Source organism: Rana temporaria, chromosome 5 (assembly GCF_905171775.1).
Source record: "Rana temporaria chromosome 5, aRanTem1.1, whole genome shotgun sequence".
NCBI lineage: Eukaryota > Metazoa > Chordata > Amphibia > Anura > Ranidae > Rana > Rana temporaria.
In genome coordinates this window covers 203,244,926-203,264,105 of record NC_053493.1, presented here as the reverse complement: position 1 = coordinate 203,264,105, position 19,180 = coordinate 203,244,926, and the positions used below count along the sequence as shown (strand labels likewise).

The window sequence follows — 19,180 nt, the reverse complement described above, 5'->3', positions numbered from 1 at the left end:
TTTTAAAACAGATTACATCCTATCGACGTCTAAAAGCATTGCTGGTATGATTAGAGACCCTGGGCTGAGTAGCTAAGCTGAGGCGATCCTTTTATGTTGCCGAATATAAAAAAAAAAAATTGCGAAATTTCGCTAATGCGAAAATGATTGCGAATTTTCGATAACTGTGGTAGGAGAACTCTGATTGTCTCTGATGCAAAAGGGGGGGGGGGGCTTTGTGTATGTTTCTGTTATGAATATTTGTATGTTTGATATTATTTTTTTTTGTAAGAAGGAAAAAATTGCGCATACCTTAAAAAAAGGGGAGAATACAGCAGCAACTCAAAAATGTTATACAACATAAATTAATACAAGACAGAAAATGGTGTCGCTCTACAAGAATAAAAAATATGTCTAGTGACAAGACATGTGGGCAAATTATAAAATAAGCAAGCGCAAATAACTTGTGAAATACACAGTGAAACAAATATATAAAGAAATATAGTCCCAATAATTGACAAACGGCTGTGACAGATGGATAGAGTAAAGAATCACCACCAATGCAAAACACTTTTTATTTTCTATTGTAAAATATCACAAATATTCTGAGCCAATCAGAGTGCTCCTTCCGCATTTGCCGAATATTCGCAATTATTTTGTATTGTAAAATATCACGAATATTCTGAGCCAATCAGAGTGCTCCTTCCGCATTTGTCGAAATTTCGCAATTATTTTGTATTGTAAAATATCACGAATATTCTGAGCCAATCAGAGTGCTCCTTCCGAAATTTCGCCATCAATATCGCATTCGCATTTTGCGAAATTTCGATACAATATCACAAATATTCTGAGCCAATCAGAGTACAAAATATCACGAATATTCTGAGCCAATCAGAGTGCTCCTTCCGCTGTTGTCGAAAATTCGCAATTATTTTCGCATTCGCAAAAGCGAAAATTCGCAATCATTTCATTTCGATAAAATATCACGAATATTCGAATTTAGCGAATATATCTCGAATATTCGACTATATATTCGAGATATATCGCGAAATCGAATATGGCGTATTCTGCTCAACACTACTAGGGAGCATACACATGGCCTGGATTCCCAGGCAAATGCTCTCCTGGCAGTCTTCCTGGTCATGTGTACGAGGCTTAAGGGGATATGTAATATATATGTAATAACACCACCTGGACTCCTCCACTGCAACAACACCACTCCATATCCTTTACTCTGCAGGTGGGCACAGATGTTTTCTCCAAAGATAAAAGGTAAAAACAAATAGTGCTCTCCATTTTAAAATGTTTATTAACCACTTCAGCTCCGGAAGGTTTACCCCACCTTATGACCGGGCCATTTTTTGCGATACGGCACTGTGTTACTTTAACTGACAATTGCAGGGTCGTGCAACGCTGTACCCAAAAATAATGTATGTCCATTTTTTCTCACAAATATAGCTTTCTTATGGTGGTATTTGATCACCTCTGCAGTTTTTATGTTTTGCGTTATAAACAAAAAAAAAACAGACAATTTTGAAAAACAAAACTAAAGGGCTAACATCAGGGACGATCAAGGGATAAATGTGTGCCTAAAATGTGCTTGGTTACTGTGTGGGAGGTGCTTGTACTATGGGAAGGCAAAGATCTGTGTTCCTACTTTGACATAGGATCACTACCTTCCCTACTGATAGAACAGCAGTCTTCCTTGCTTCTGTCCCGAACGATTGGCTGGTCCTGGCAGACATCGAGTCCATCGGACCCGCTAATTGGCTCCCGCTGTGTCCAATCACAACAGAAGCAGGTCGCTGGCGGCTCCCGTGTGTGCCCCAGACCTGGAAGTGCAGGATCACGTACTAGGTGCAGGAGAGTGGCAATACCGCCGTATATATACAGTATGCATCAGGCAAGTGGTTAAAGATAAAAATATTAAAGATACACTCACATTAAAATGTGCCCAACACCTGTGTACATAGATAAAAACTCATCCAGAGCCTGCCGCTGTCTCCTTCAGTGAAGCTAGCAGCTCTCACGGCACTTCCTAGTCGCAATGTGATAACATCACCAAGCTATGCCCGGCATGTTTCTTATTGCCCTTAAAATGGTTGTTAATCCATATAAAAAAAACATACTAGCTCATTATGAAATACTTCTTCCCTTAGATTGAAGCTGTTGCAGCGGTCCCCGTACACCGCTGTGACAGGTCCTTTAGAGATGGCACGATTGAGCTGTTTCTTCAGTGCGCATAAAAAAAAATTGGCGTGGGGGTCCCCCCAAAATCCATACCAGATCCTTATCTGAGCATGCAGGCTGGAGGTCAGGATGGGGGGGGAAAGGAAGTAGCACCACCCCCTAGAACCATACCAGGACACTTGTCCTCAACATAGGGAGGGTGCTTTGGGGTCCCCCCCAAAGCACCTTGTCCCCGTGTTGTTTGGTACAAGAGCCTTTTCCCGGCAACCTTTGCCATTGGTTGTCGGGGTCTGCAGGCGGGGAGATTATCAGAATCTGGAAGCCCCCTTTAACAAGGAGACCCCCAGATCCCGCCCCCCCTATGGGAATGGGTAGGGGTACATTGTACCCCTACCCATTCACCAAAAAAAGTGTCAACAAGTAAAAAAACACAATAGACCGTTTTTGACAGTTCCTTTTTTAATAAAAAAAAAAGTGTCCTGCGATGTACATCCATCGTCAATAACGCCGCCTAGCGGACCCAAAACATAGAAGAAAAAAATGAAAAAAAACTCTCCCTCTATGGGAGGACTCCTGCCAACTGTTGTCTTTTCCCTTTGACAGCTCTTATATAGGCAAGGGCAGGGCCATCCACTGACGTAACCTGATGACCCCGCCCCATCTGACGGTACATGACATCAGAAAGGGGGTGGTCATATTGGTTACATCACCGGGTGGCCCCACCCTTGCCTATATAACAGCTGTCACAGCCAAGAGACAGCAGTCGCCGGGAGCTTTTTTATTTTTTTCGATTTTTCGGGTCCGTCGTGCGGCGTGATTGAAGATGGCTGCTCATCACGATACACTTTTTTTTTCTTTCTTTTTTAATAAAGGAATTGTCAAAATCAGTCTGTTGTGGTTTTTACTTTTTTACACATTTTTTGGTGAATGGTGAATACCCATTCACATAGAGGGGGTGGGATCTGGGGGCCCCAACCAATAGTCAGGGTTGTCGGGAAGACGCTCTTGTCCCCATCAACATAATTTAAATAGAGTGGCAGTCCTGGTATTTTAACCACTTGCCGCCCGCCAATGAAAAATTGACGTCGGCAAAGTGGTTGTAATATCCTGAGTGGACGTCATATGACGTCCTCAGGATATTGAGCCGCTGCGCGCCCTCGCTGCGATCGTTGTTGCAGGGTGTCAGTCTGACACCCCGCAACACCGATCAAGGTAAAGAGTCTCTCATGGAGACTCTTTACCACGTGATCAGCCGTGTCCAATCACGGCTGATCACAATGTAAACAGGAAAAGACGGTAATCGGCTTTTCCTCACTCCCGTCTGTCAGACGCGAGTAGAGGAGAGCCGATCGGCTGCTCCTGTGACAGGGGGGGTTTGTGCTGATCGATTATCAGCACAGCCCCCCCAAGGATGCCCACTGGACCACCAGGGATGCCCACTGGACCACCAGGGATGCAAAAAAAAAAACACAGGTATGCCACCCTAGTCCACCAGGGATGACAATGACACAAAAAATGGATGCCAATCAGTGCCGCAATGGATGCCAATCAGTGCCCACAATGGGCATCACTGATTGGCAGGCATTGTTTGGCACTGATTGACATCCATTAGTACAACACATACGATAGTGCCCATCTATGCCCATCCGTGCTACCTATCAGTGCCCATCCATGCCGCCTATCAGTGCCCATCCATGCCGCCCATCAGTGCCGCATATTAGTATCCATCAATGCTACCACATCAGTGCCACCTCATCGGTGCCCATCAGTGCCGCCTTATCAGTGCCCGTCAGTGCAGTACCATCAGTGCCCATCACTGAAGGTGAAAACTTACTTATTTACAATGTTTTATAACAGAAACAAAAAAAAGTTTTTTTTTTCTAAATTTTCGGTCATATTTTTTATTTATTTTTTGCAGAAAATAAATATCCCAGAGGTGATCAAATACCATCAAAAGAAAGCTCTATCTGTGGGTACAAAATGATACAAATTTAGTTTGGGTACAGTGTAGCATGACCACTCAATTGTCATTCAAAGTGCAACAGCGCTGAAAGCTAAAAATTGGTCTGGGCGGGAAGTTGTATAAGTGCCCTGTATGGAAGTGGTTAAAAACCTAAAAACAAGGACATCAATTAACATAAAAAATGATAACCAAAAAGCATTCACACATTAAGAAAGTAATTATTTGGTATAATATCAACATCAACTAATACTAAAGATATATCATTTAAAATATCAATACTTAAAGAAAAACAATCCCAAATATATACTGTATAGGATATATACTACATTTATTATACTGTGTATATATATTTATATTTAATAACCGTATCTAAAGTTAAAAACTTGTCGGATTTTTGGATTATTTATTCCTGCACGCAGTATATTATACTGTGAGCAATTATCCAGTAATCCATGTTGTATTTCCTTCTTATTCTGCACCAGTATGGGTTTAGAAATGCTATACTGAGTGTTGATGTGCTAGCCTTTTTTTCCAAGCTTCCTGGAGTTTTTGTAATAACACCAGGGCTTTCCTTTGCAGCTCTTATTAGTTCAATTTATTTTCTATAGTATGGAAGTTAATCCCTGGTTATGTTAGTAAGGAGTGTAAAATTGTTTATAGATATCAGAGGAAGTCAGATGTTTAAGCACAGTCTGACCACTGAAAGATCTTTATTTGCCTTAAACATACAATACATACTTGGATCACATGTTTGTGCATGTATATACAGTACATGCACGCTCACAGATAATTGTTCACAATGTGTAATGCCGCAGAGAAAGATAATTGCTGTAAATATTTACTTGTAGGTGCCTACTCTCAAACTCATGAGCTAATTGGCCAACTACGTTTGGCCTGACTGGTTCCTTTTAATAAGGAGTTCAGTCTGTTAGATTCGTAAATTAGTCTGGTTCTGGCCATAAACTACTATCCATATCAGAACATAAATCCACATGCCTTTAAATTAAATGCCTTTTTTACCTTTGCAAATGAAGATGGAGATAAGAACATCAAACACATTTGAAAGAGGATGTGTTGACATGAAAGTAGATGGGTATATTTGAAGAGTTTTAAAATTGAAAATCTAATCTCTGAGCAATGTGGCATTTATTATACACTTATTGGGATTGAAGATTAAGGTAACCCAGTAAGAAATCAAGCTGCTGCAGTAGAAATTTTAATTTGAGCTGAAATATATCCTGTTCTGGATAAATTCAGTTTGACATAAAGTCAATCTTTTTTAAGAACTGTAAGAATTTTGCATACTGCTGAAATGAAAGGCTTATATAGATAATTTGATCCATGTCCAAAGATATTTTTTTTTTTAGGTGTAAAGTATCTAAAATAGTAGGCTTGATTAAAGGAGGAGTTATTTTCTCCTGCCAGTAAAACATAGAGCAATATGGGACTTTTTATCTGTTAACCCAAAGGCTACCATTATGATGTGTCTGCTTTGGGATATGCAACATAATCAAGCAAATCTATACTCCGATAATACGCTTGTAAATTGATTCCCAGTAGCTATTTTGTTAGAACTCTGTTTTCCTTCTGCCATAAATTGTATTTAAAGCAGACTAAGACAGATTTTATAGTAATAATGACTTTCAATTGAGCTGTTAAAGAGCCAATATCAGAGCTATCCCAAATTGTAAAATTCACTATTCATTATCAGCAAGGTTGAAATATTTTGTCCAGTAGTTGATTGCAGCTAACTTGCATACTGGCCTTCTTATTTATGGTCGTTACCCTCTGACCGAGAGTGATGTGGATCACATAAACACGCGACAAGACTTACAACATAAATAGACCTAAAGTGTGCCTTGGTGGTCTGGTCAGTATGCCAAGAAAAGGGGGCAAAAGACTCAGATGGGGAAATAGCTTTTATTGATTTCTTGCATCAATTGAGCCAGCTTGGTAAAGACTTGTGCCATTCCTTCCTGAGGATTTGGGATGCATGTGGCAAAACAAGGAGACTTCTCTCTTCTTTTTTTTTTAAAGTGTATTTTGTGCGTGTACTCGAGAGAGGAGCCGGACTGCAGGAGTTGGGAGTAGGCAGGCCTCACCCAGAGGCAATCTGCCACCTTTCTCCATGCCCCGGGTGGCAATGGCGGGTGTGTGAGGGGGTCCTCCCACACAGCCCGCCCTACCTGCTCCACTTTGAAGCCCAACGGGGCAGAGGGACTCCCTATAAGGGAGTGAGAGGATCTAGCCCACTCAACCAGCCAGGTTAGTCCTTCACCTCTCTTTTTTAGAGACCGCGTGGTCAAAGTGCGTGCATGTTAACCCAATTTCGAGTGCGTGTGTAAGTGTGGTGTTTTTTTTGTGGGAGGGGGGTGGGTGTACTAAGCGCAGGCTTACCTCACATAGCACACCCACCAGGAGCCGGGCTGAGACCACCAAACTGAATTCACATGTAGCCGAGACCGGGATCCGAACCCCTAGCTGCAGAGGTGAATGGCTTGTCAGCGCAGTGCCAATCGCGTTGAGCCACCACAGCTCCACAAGGAGACTTCTATCAGCCTGGTATCTTGATTACGTGGTCTGGTACTCCCTGTTGGGAGGCAGCTGAGGCTGCTCTAATTCGGAAAGAATTTCCAGAGAACTGACTGGGGTTTGAAGCCCAAGTCACTTAGAAGGATTCTGACATGCTTGACACACTGGCTGCCACTCAGGGAGCTGGTTTAGAAAGGATAGCAACGAGCTACCTTCAGATTGGCTGGGTAGATGGCGCAGTAATCGGTCGAGCACCGTCACTGAGCGTCAGGCGTTGTTAGTCTGAAACAGGTTGATGTCAACCCCCGGGGCTGGTTTGTTGCGTTTGCAGACTGTGAGAGTGTAGTGGTTCGAAAGCGAGTCAGGTGGCGTCGGAGCAGTGTCTGACTGCCGGAGCCGCTGACTGTAAATTCACTAGGTCGTAGGGAACCGTAGAAGGCCCGGTAGATGGCTGTTTGGGTGACTAGGCTGGGCAAAGCCCTAAACAGGGAACGAGTAAGGATTTCAGACATGTCCCTAAAGAGGGCACTCTTGAAAGGTAGGCGCTTGCCACTGACTACAGGTTGGTGCTTCTGTATGCCCTGTAGGAGGGACTTGACTGCATGGGCTCGAGAATACTGACGGTTTACTGGGGTCCTGCAGGGACAGGAAATGCTGTGTGTGTGTGTGTATATATATATATATATATATATATATATATATATATATTGCATTTTGTAAGGGTCATGTGTTGCAAGGGTCATAACAAGGGTGTCAGGCTGCTGAGATGATTTTGCGTGGTTGCAAGGTCTCGATGAGTGTGGGGCTGCTGAGACGATTTTGCGTGGTTGCAATGGTCTCAACAGGTGACACGTTGCTGGTCCGAGATTGCGTGGTGGCAACGTTTTTGTTTTTTTTTTGCGTTTTTATATATATTTTTTTTTGCGTTTTTATATATATTTTTTTTCCTTTTTGCGTTTTCTTTTTTTTCTTTGCGTTTTTATATATATTTTTTATTTTATTTTTGGGTTTTGTAAGGGTCATGCGAGTGAGTTTGCGGCAGACTGTGGCTGGAGTGAAACATATCGGGAAGGTGTAGCGTGATGCCGTGCATGAGGCAAAACAACAAGGTTTGGTGTAGAAAATAGAACGTGAGAAGTGCGTACGAATAATTTGTAAGCTCCACTGCGGGAACCGAGCATATGGTACGGGTGACACCACGAATTTGACACGACAAACAAGGTAACGAATCCTACCTGGGACAGTGAACGTGCGACTGGGTTTGCTTTGGATTGGAGTGGGTGTGCAACACATTTGAAGAGTGTGGTGTGGCACCATGCATGACGTACAGGCAATAACTTTTGTAAATAATGAGAGAAGAACCGTGTACAAACAATACGTAAGTTCCGCTGCGGGAACTAAAACACAAGGCATGGGGGAAACAACGAACGGCAACGGTAGAAAGTATGCAATGTATCTGATACAAATCGTTTATATAAAGAGAAATGACTGATACAAAACGGTTGTAAAATGCATGGAACGAATCCGATACGAATCGGTAGTAAGGAGTATTGAACAAATCTGATACGAATTGGTTGTAGAGTGTATGCTACCCCTTGCTTTGAAACCGATCACCTACCAACCACCCATCCCCCCAGGCTAATCAAGTGCAAACAAGGCACCAGGTGAGTCCAATTACCACCTCAATCTGCCAAAGAACCCATACAAACAATACATGCTAATATCCAAATGGATGAGACAGCAACTATGGACAGTGAATTTTATAACCAGTGAAGCCTGTGGCGAGTGATATCAGACATCGACCGACAGTGGCTCGGAGGCTTGGATTTACAAATGAATCGTATGTTTGGTAGGAGGAAGTTACAAATGTACCAGGCCTGTGCCGAATGATGTTGAAACATGAGCAACAATAACTCAGAGGCAGCTTTTTTACAAAAGGGATGCAGGATAGGAAGCATAATGAATTGCAAGAATACTACCTGCGACAGTAAGCGGGAAACGGCGTAGAAGACCATGAACGGAGAAGCCGCAATGCGCTTGCGATGTCGAATGTGATTGTATGCGCAGAATCACGGACATGAGGTGAGCTGGGAAGAGTCGGCCCAGTGACGTGTAGTACCACACACAGAACCGACAAAGAGCATGTGTGAGTGGGCTGCTTAAATACCCTCCGGCTCCTCCCATAAACTCAGGCCACCTTACTGGCCTTCTTATATGCCACTGAGGAATATGACAATATGACATGTCTTTTATTGGTTAAAATGAGAATTGCTAGCCAAAATACTATTTAATTTGTTCTAATAAACTCTCTGACTACCTGTGTACCTAATTGCAGACATTACAATGCACTCTGATATAGAGTCTTTAATTTAGAATAATCTCTGATCACCAATAGAACAAACCTTCATCTGCAGTTTTAGGTCTTTGCCCCCCATGCTTCAAACTTTGTTATATTCTGTGCAACTTTTTAATTATTTAATGGCAACAAAGCACTTAATATTAGAGCTTTTCACTAGTTTGGGATTTTTGGCCCCATTCCAAAAGGACGCACTTTTTTCCAATTAACATATGCCACCTCCCCCACCCACATACAACATTTATGCTTACCTCTTCAGGAATTTCCTGAAATATGGTTCATACTTATCTCTAAAAAAAGCAGTATAAGTTTGAGTTCACGATTCTTTGGCCTAAAGATCAGATGTAATTCAACTGAAAGGAGCAGCAAGGTCTTCAAATACCAAGGCATTAGCAGGTGAACTCTAAGCTCTCATGCACACAGGGCATTAGGAAAAAAGGAGCTTCAGAACCACTACCATGTTAGGAAAAAGCGACTGTAAAAACATGCTTTTAGTAGCTTTTTGCATTGGCGTTAATGCATGTTTAGCCACACTAGGTTTTAGCAGTGTTTCTCTGCCTCTATTCAAAATTCAAGGTTCCCTATGAGAGCCCTCTCTCCATTATGCTCCTAAACACCAGATAGTTTCCTTACACAGCCTAGATGTTGTCAGACATGAAGGCAGGGGAGGAAAGGAGGTTGGCCCATTTCACACCTTAAACAATCTTTATCAAAACTATATGGGATACAAACTAAACAAAAAAGGAAAAAAAAATATTAAAAATGTATAGTGCATGCTGTGGAAGCTACATACGGGAGATAATATAGATAATATAGTTACATGTGCTCTATAGATGGTCTAATTGAGTATAAAGTAATGGCCATTGGTTAGTAGTTAGTTAGCAGTTATTAGTACAATAAGGAACAGCTAACAAAGGCAGCTGCAAAAGTACAGCATTCAATACTGATGTTACAATCCTAGTTATACAGTATGTTTTTCAATTAATTAGGAGATCACACATAGAGGTAAAAAGAATTGTTTCATTCCAGAACTGTCCTGTAGGTCAGTCTGCGCTCCAGGGATGCGATTCCCATCCCTGGGTGACAGTTGGCGCTAGAGGGGTTCTGGCAGAGCCACTTTTCCCCAGCAGCCAATTAGAGGAGTTTTCCCTTGCGGAGAATGCTGGGGGAGAGTATATCTGTGGCGGACACCATTTTTGTTGGTTCTTCACAGGTTCCTGGTTCCAGGTGCGGCACCCACCTTCAGGGTGTGTGCACATTGCGGGCCCCACCACTATGGCCTACCTGGCCTGGAGTCACGCGCTACGCGGAGTTCCAGACTCTGGGCCCTCTTGGCCTGGAGTGACGGATGCTACTAAGGGGCCCCAGTGACTTACTGGGTCCCCCGTCTACTGAGGAGATCCCAGGCTGTATGCCGCTCAGTGGGGGATCGACTTGAGGAGAACCGGGAGGCAGGTTTTCCAAGAGGGTTTGAACAAACCATCGGGGATCTGGTGACCGGGACATTGACAGGTACACTTCCCCTGTCAACCAGTGACCCTGACTTAATCAACTGGGAGGATTCGCTCGATCCATTCAGCTCATCTAAGTACTAGGCCTGTGGCAGAGGTCCCTAGAGCCAGGTCTGTGGCAGAGACCTGTTCCTCCCAGCAACCTAAAGTGACACTTCGGCTGCCAGACTTGTGGCAGGAGTCTGCCCGGGGGCACTTCACCCACTCTGGCTAGAGTGGCGACGAACTGTATCTACTACTACTGAGAGCAGGATTGCTCTTTTCCATATCCTGACCTGATACTGCAAAGTTCTCTTGCTTCATCAACCTTTTCTCCCTACCTCATGTTGATGTTGGTCATGTTGGGCCGAGAATAAAGCATTCAGAAAACCTTTATTTGATGACTGGACATTCGCTTACTAATCTACTCATCAACTTCACCCCTAGACAACGGTAAGAGGTAACTTAATACGTCGATCCCAAAACAACCAGCGGCTCCTGCGGGGGTAGCACTACATTTGTTTGACAAATAAATATCTTAAATGTGTGGCATACATTTGTATTCAAACCCCTTTACTCTGACACCCCTAACTAAAATCTAGTGGAACCAATTGCCATCAGAGGCCACCTAATTTGTAAATAGTCCACCTGTGTCCAGCTGTTCTGCGAAGCCCTCAGAGGTTTGTTAGAGAAACTTACTGAACAAACTGCATCATAAAGGCCAAGGAACACACCAGAAAGGCCAGGGAGAAAGTTGTGGAGCAGTTTAAAGCAGAGTTAGGTTATAAACAAATATCCCAAGCTTTAAACATTGCATGGAGCACTGTTCAATCCATCATCCGTCCACCAAAACTAACAGGCCGGGCAAGGAGAGCATTAATCAGAGAAGCAGCCAAGAGTAACTCTGGAGGAACTGCAGAGATCCACAGCTCAGGTGGGAGAATCTATCCACAGGACAACAACTAGTCATGCACCCCACAAATCTGACATTTATGAAAGAGTGGCAAGAAGAAAGCCATTGTTGAAAAAAAAACATAACAAGTCCCCTTTGCAGTTTGCCGGAAGCCATGTGGGAGACACAGCAAACATGTAGAAGAAAGTGCTCTGGTCAGATGAGACCAAAATAAAATTTAGCTTTTTGGCCTAAAAGCAAAACGCTATGCGTGGCAAAAAAACTAACACTGCACATCACCCTGAACACACCACATGGTAAAAAATGGTGGGGGCAGCATCATGTTGTGGGGATGCATTTCTTTAGCTGGGACAGGGAAGCAGGACAGAGTTGATGGGAAGATGAATAGAGCCAAATACAGGGCAATCTTGGAAGAAAACCTGTTAGAGTCTACAAAAGACATGAGACTGGGGTGAAGGTTCACCTTCCAGTAGGACAACAACCCTAAATATACAGCCAGAACTACGATGCAATGGTTTAGATCAAAGCATATTCATGTGTTAGAATGGCCTCAGGTAAGTCAATACCTAAATCCAATTAAGAATCTGTGGCAAGACGTGACAATTGCTGTTCACAGACACTCTCCATCCAATTTAATAGAGCTTGAGCTATTTTGAAAAAAAGAATGGGCAAACATTTCACTCTCTCGATGTGCAGAGCTGGTAGAGACATGCCCAAAAAGACTTGCAGCTGTAATTGCAGCGAAAGGTGGTCCTACAAAGTATTGACTCAGTATTGTATTGAATACAAATTGTCAGGAAAGGATACACCTGCTGGTGGCACTGTGGCTCTCAGATCTATAGGCTGCAGTTCTAGTGTCCACCAGCGGGTGTCTTTCAGCAGTATATTTGATTTAGGCAGTTGTTTATTGTGTGTTCACTGTTTGCTTGGTTTGCTGGTGGTGTTACATTGTTTGCTATATTGGAGGTTGTGTTATTCACTTATCTTTTAATAAATTATATTATTTTACACTTACCTGTGTTTGGTATTCTCTGTGGTAGTCCACACTGGTTCTTGATACAAATGCACGCCACACAGATATTTATTTGTAAAAAAAAATTAAAACCATTAATCATTTTCCTTCCACCTGACAATTGTGTGCCACTTTGTGTTGGTCTATCACATACAATCCCAATAAAATACATTTAAGTTGTTGGTTGTAACTTGACAAATTGTGTAAAAATTTCAAGGGGAATGCATACTTTTTCAAGGCACTTTATTTTTTTAACTCTGCATTAATATTTTGATTGAGTTCTACTGAAAGTAGCCCTTAAAGTTAAAGGATAGCCAAACCCCTAACATACTTAAATCGAACCCCTGGTAGTCGCTTTGTTTGTTGCTCAGGCTTGCAGATATGGGGTATGTGTAGAATCCTCCGCCTCCTCTGCAGGGAGTTCCAGAAAGTGACAGTGCCCATCCTGGCTCTTCGTTGTAGCACAAGGAAGAAGGAGGCAATCCCTGATGCTGCACATCCATGCAGTGCTGTGATGGTGCTAAGAGTGACAACCTCAGCCTGGGCTCAAACCAAGCCACGGCTCTGCCCCCCCAGAGCTTCATCATGGTGATGAAGATCCCATGCATGTGGGGAGTATTTAAACATAATCGCCAATCACTCTATACTTAAAAAAAATGTTACTCCAAAGAACTACTATACATTGTGACACACTACAGCGTAAGCGCATTGCCTATGTTATGGGTTGCCATTCAAAATTAATGGCACAGCAACTCACCTGCAGATTTGAAGCTATCAAAATATTTTTTTTTTTGCTTAACCCCTTACCGTCTGCTCTTTAAGGGGTTCGGCATTACCTGACCTTCCCAATCATGTGACCAGTATGATTGGCTGTCACAGTGGACACAAGTTTCAGAGCCCATTTAACTGAAATCCAATGATGAAGTTGTCGGTGACAACTTGGTCACAGTGCTGGAAGTGGGTTTCCAGCACAAAACCATGAAGTTGTCCATACACATGGAGCTTACCATTGTGTCTGCACATCTGTGTATGTGGCCGGAGGCAACAGGGTGCAGTGATTGTGCATTAATAATGATTTCAGATTTTTTTTTTTATATAGATTTGACATTTTCTCAACTATAATCGGACGGAAAAAATCAGTAACACCATCTTTTGTTTCTGCAGTCCCTGTGCTTTTAGATCTTTTGCTACTTTTCAGAGATGTAATAGAAAAATAGTGGCAAAGATGGGAGACTGGACCTAGCAGAGAAATAATGTAGAGAATGACCATTATACTACATTAATAGATGTTAGTAACTTAAATAGCCAAAAGAAAGTTTTAAAGCATGTTTCCAATACTTACAGTAACACGCCTTATGATGTACAGAATATTGCAGGGTAAAAACAATGCTTTTCCCACACATAAAATAGACTATATATCCATTTATAATATGAATACTTAATTATTTATATTGAGCCACCTCATGACCATGTTGCCTAAAATGTGAAATATTTGTATGCTGTCTTTCAGATTTGAAGATGGCACGGTTTCATTTCTGGATATAATAGCAGTGAAACATTGTCTTGACACCCTGCATACACTAACTGGTAAGTCTGAAAGACATGAAACATAAAACATAGATGTGATGCAAATGGAAGAAAAAATATTGAAATCCTATAAACTGATTTACACCATATAAAAATCGACTAAACTTGACCTATAAACGTAATATAATAGATGATTTTATATATAATCCAAAGGTAACTATTGTGTGAAATAAAGTTTGAAATTGGTACTTTCTAATTAAATGCATATTTCATATTTATTTTTCATCAATTGAATTAAAGTGTATCTCTACCTGATTTGTAACCCATTTATAAAAGGCAAAATAACATTCAGTTATTTTCCAGCTAGAGGCTAGTGACTTTAAACAACAAAAAATGGGACTTTGCATTAATTTCCAGTTCAAAAAATGTGAGGCTTTTGTCCAAGATTTGCACCAGAATGTTGGGGCGCTCATTCTAGTTTTGCACCAAACTGTTGTCCAAGGTTTACACCAAAAACAAAACGGCATAAAACAGCTCAGTAGGAATAGTACCTCAATGACAGCATGTTTTTTTTAGCAAATGACCTGCACTCAGTGTCAGTACAAGTTCCTTGAGCACCCAGGTGAAAATGCCTCCCCTCAATAAGCTGTGAACATGTTCAACAGGATAGGGTTTAAGTTTTGCCTTTTTTGCCATTCCCTCCTATTAATGGCATCTGCATCTTCTACCTACCCCTTGGCCCATCCCTGTCCTCACTCTGATTTTCATTCCTAACTTTACAACCCCATCTACAACATTTATCATCTGAATTGGCTGCATCACCTACAGCCTGAATTAATAGGGAGGAAATTCTGATGATGGGGTTGAGAGGCTTTTCTGCAACATCATGCAGGAAAAAGGGCCAACATGGGGCCTCGCTAATTAGAGCCAAGTGTATGCTCGGGCCACAGCCTAGGTCCCCTAAACCCACCCACCAACTCTAGCAGCATCACTGACCAGGCAGGTGTCCTGATGGAGTGGAATAAAAAAATTCTCTATGCCCAGCATTTTAATGCCAATTAGTTAAAAATATTCTGTCCTAGCTGATTGAGTAGGCCTCTTCTGTTAGTTTATGGCCTGTGCTGAATCACAGTGACAGGTACCCAGCTGCTATTATTTTGGCTATCCCTGCTCTCTAATATCTTGTCAAAGGTAATGTCTTTGTGTCCCTAGACCACATAGGTAGCAACATACACACGTGATCCAACAAACGACAGCAGGGATATTACATCTCCTTCATAAGCTACTGGGCATATGTTTTTGTGCTTGGAAAGAATGCAGGATGGGTCACACTGCTAAAGCTGGTTGTACCAAACCATATAGTGCACCATGCTGTTTTGTAGCTGGTATCCTTTGGGGACAGGAGCCACATGGGACAGGAGATTTCAACTGTTCTCTTGAGGGGCAGGCTCAGAGGTGTCTGACCCCCCTGCCAGCTTATGCCAGGTCAGGTCATGTGTGACTCTGGTACCAGCCTGCTGGTTTTACTTCAGCAGGAAGGTACCATTCCTTCCAGGATATCCTGCAGCAGACAGAGTGTGCAACTATTTTTTGTGCTCATGGCAAAAATGCAAGTTGCATCCCCAAAATGAGACAGCAGAAGACTGGCCACAGTCCCAAGAGTAGCCTTAGAGTCACACTTGTTCCTGAAATAATACAAAGTTACCTATTCGGTGCAGCACACCACTGCACACTCCTTCGCATTTGCCTTCCCCTCCTATCATTTGTAAAAAGCTGCAATTATATTTATTTAAATTATTGGCTTTATTCCACCGCATTGGATGCATGGCTGCAGTAGGATTTCAAAGTGTATAGGCAAGTTGGCTTTGGTTGTGCCATTTGTTCCTGACACAGGCAAAACTGCCCTTTGCACACTGGCCTTTTTTAAAGTTGAAATGTATTAAATTTGTCTTATTGAATGAGCAAGAAGGGGCAGAAAGATGAACTTTGAAGGCCAAACCCTGGTCCAGACCCATTAGTTTTCCCTTCTGTCAACAGTGGCCCGGATTCAGAAAAGACTTACACCGACGTATCTTCTGATACGCCACATAAGTCCACGGATGCGCCGTCGTATCTATGCGCCTTATTCAGGAAACAAGATACGCCTGAATTTTGGCTTGATACGACCGACGTAAGTCTCCTACGCCGTCGTATCTTGGGCGCATATTTACGCTGGCCGCAAGGGTGCTTCCATTGATTTACGCGTCGAATATGTAAATGACCTAGATACGCCGATTCACGAACGTACTTACGCCCGTCGCTGTAATCTACGCCATTTATGTAAGGCGTATGTCCGGTGTAAAGTTAAGCCTCATAAAGCAGGGGTAAGTCATGTTAGGGTATGGACGTCGGAACGTGAATGGGGCTGGGCGTAGGTTACGTTCACGTCGAAGGCATTGAGCCGTCGTATCTTAGGGAGTATATGCAACGTGATTCTGAGCATGCGCGCAAATGCGCCGTTCGTTCGGCCCTTCATTTACATGAGGTCACGGTTAATTTAAATGTAACACGCCCACTACCCTCCTACTTTGAATTAGGCGGGCTTACGCCGGCCAATTTACGTTACGCCGGCGAAAGTTTGGGAGCGAGAGGTTTGTGAATGCTGCACTTGCCTTTCACAGTTACGTCGGTGTAGCGCATATGAGATGTGCTACGCCGGCATAAAGATACGCCGATCTACGTGAATCTGGGCCAGTATTTTTTGTTATTTCTTTGGAACATTATTCCAAGATTGGCATTTGTTTGTCATTTTCAATTTTTATCATTTTTTTGTTTTTTTCTATGTTGTTTCAAGGCTATGCCTGCCCTGGTCAAGCAAGAGCAATGAGCAGGGATGGCAAGGCTATAAATAAAATGCTCACAAGCAATCACATTCATTATCATTTGGGTTGTTGTGTGCAGAGTCAATATAAATGGGAATTACTTTTTCATTATTAACCAGCTTGTGAGGAATCTTCAGCAGAGATGGCCAGATCTGCATGGCTACACTCAGAAAACTGGGACCAGACTGTGTATGCTATAAGTGAGATTGTTTTACAGTGAAACAAAATCCTTCCAACACCAGCACACCGCAAATATGAAAAGTGAACCAAAAACCCAGTGACAAAATACCTGACTAAATATTAAAGTGTTACTAAACCCAGTAATATGAAAATTGTTCATCCCCCCCACACACAAAACCCACAACTTAAAAATTGTCTTTTCACTTTAAAATACTGCCACTATATACCTTTTTGGATGATCTGTATACCACATTTACATGATAAACTGAACAGTTTCTCCAGTGCTGAGAGTTCATGAAGGAGGAGATATCCACTGCAGCCTGTATACACGCCCTCATGTGTGATGTCAATATCATGTGACCTGGCTATCTCTGAGAACAAGTAAATGTTCTCTCTGGCGTAAAAGACACAACTGAGCATGTGTAGGTTGGCTACTCTGCCTGTGTTAGCTGGCCTTCCCCAGATAGACAGTGCAGGAGGGGGATGATCTGTGCATACAGGATAAAACTGCCTTTTTACACAATGCAGAGGATTAACCCCTTAAGTTCCGCAGTGAGTATAACAAGCATGCTTTGCTGCATATACAGACTGATTTTACTGTTGTGGGTTTAGTAACACTTTAACAGATGACTGTAACGGAATGACCCATGACACCCAGAGACTTTTGAAGGATGGGGGGTACTCCTGTGCCAGCGTCACTAATGACTCTTGGGTCTAGGGTCACCCTGTGCCCCTTTTGGGCATAGGGTGACTGATAAATGATAATTCATGTATTGCAAGAGATCTGGACATATTACAAGTTGTTAAAGTCTGACTCCAAATGGAGTGTTTTCATTCAATGGGGGGACACATGCTTTTGAGGTGTTAATTGCGTCTGCTCCTAGACATTCCATTGTGTGATGCTAATACTGTTCTGTGTCCATTGTACTAATTAAGTCTGAAAGGTCAGATGTCTCCTTTCAGGGGTAGGGAATTAGCATGTCAATTATGTTTAGTAAAGGAATGTGTTTTGTGTAACAGGTGAGGGGAACTTATCGGAGACAGGACGTCTGAGCGATAATTAACTCACCTGAATTTCATTTTCTAAAAGAATGTGATTGAAGCCCCATTGTGTGATGTGTGGGTGTAGTGTGTCTTTGATTACTGTAACATGCCTGTAACTGCATAAACTGAGTTTTACCATTAAAGGTTCATTTATTTGACTCATAACACAGAGCGTATGTCTCGTCTCTCTGAGGGAATTCTTATGGATCGTGTCTGCTGGTTTGTCGGACTGTCGGATAAGCTGACGTGGGGCGATGGAATGGGAATATCGTAAACGGTGGTGACCATTACAACGACTATATAAAATATTTACAAAATAGGGAACACCAAAATACAGGGGAAAACTAGGGGTGGAGGAAGCAGATGGGAAGGAGGAAACAAAACTGGGATCAGGACCAAGAGGGCACATGTACAAGGTGGCAGGTACAAGGGGCGCAGATACAACCCCTGTAAATGCGACCATGTGTCCCCAATGCAGCCATATGTCCCCAAATGCAGCCTATGTGTCCTCAAATGCAGCCCTGTGTCCCCAAATGCAGCCCTGTGTCCCCAAATGCAGCCCTGTGTCCCCAATGCACCTTTATGTCCCCAAATACAGCCTTGTGTCCCTAATGCAGCCTTTATGTCCCCAATGCAGCCTTGTATCTCCAATGCAGCCTTGTGTCCCCAATTGTGTCCCCAATGCAGCGATGTGTTCCCAATTCAGCCATGTGTCCCCAATGCAGCCTTGTGTCTTCAGTGCAGCCTTGTGTCCCCAATGCAGCCATGTGTCCCCAATGCAGCCTTCTTTCCCCAATGCAGCCTTCTGTCCCCAATTGTGTCCCCAATGCAGCCATGTATCCCCAATGCAGCCTGTGCCCGCCAATGCAGCCATGTGTCCCCAATTCAGCCATGTGTCCCCAATTCAGCCTTGTGTCCCCAAATGCAGCCATGTGTCCCCCAACTGTAGCCATGTGTCCCCAAATGCAGCCCTGTGTCCTCAAATGCAGCCCTGTGTCCTCAAATGCAGCCCTGTGTCCCCAATGCAGCCTTGTGTCCCCAAGGCAGCCTTGTGTCCTCAAATGCAGCCTTGTGTCTCCAATGCAGCCTTGTGTCCCCAATGCAGCCATGTGTCCCCAAATGCAGCCCTGTGT

At 42.9% G+C, this 19,180-nt stretch overlaps 1 protein-coding gene across 1 annotated transcript in view; it reads left to right on the top strand.

The window, feature by feature from the left end:
- The window catches only part of MOCOS (molybdenum cofactor sulfurase), a 429,522-nt gene that overhangs the window by 160,352 nt on the left and 249,990 nt on the right, over positions 1 to 19,180 (top strand). Inside the window, exon 5 of the mRNA XM_040353488.1 lies at positions 13,946 to 14,022. Coding sequence (XP_040209422.1) covers positions 13,946 to 14,022 — 77 coding nt within the window. The remainder of the gene's footprint in view (positions 1 to 13,945; positions 14,023 to 19,180) is intronic.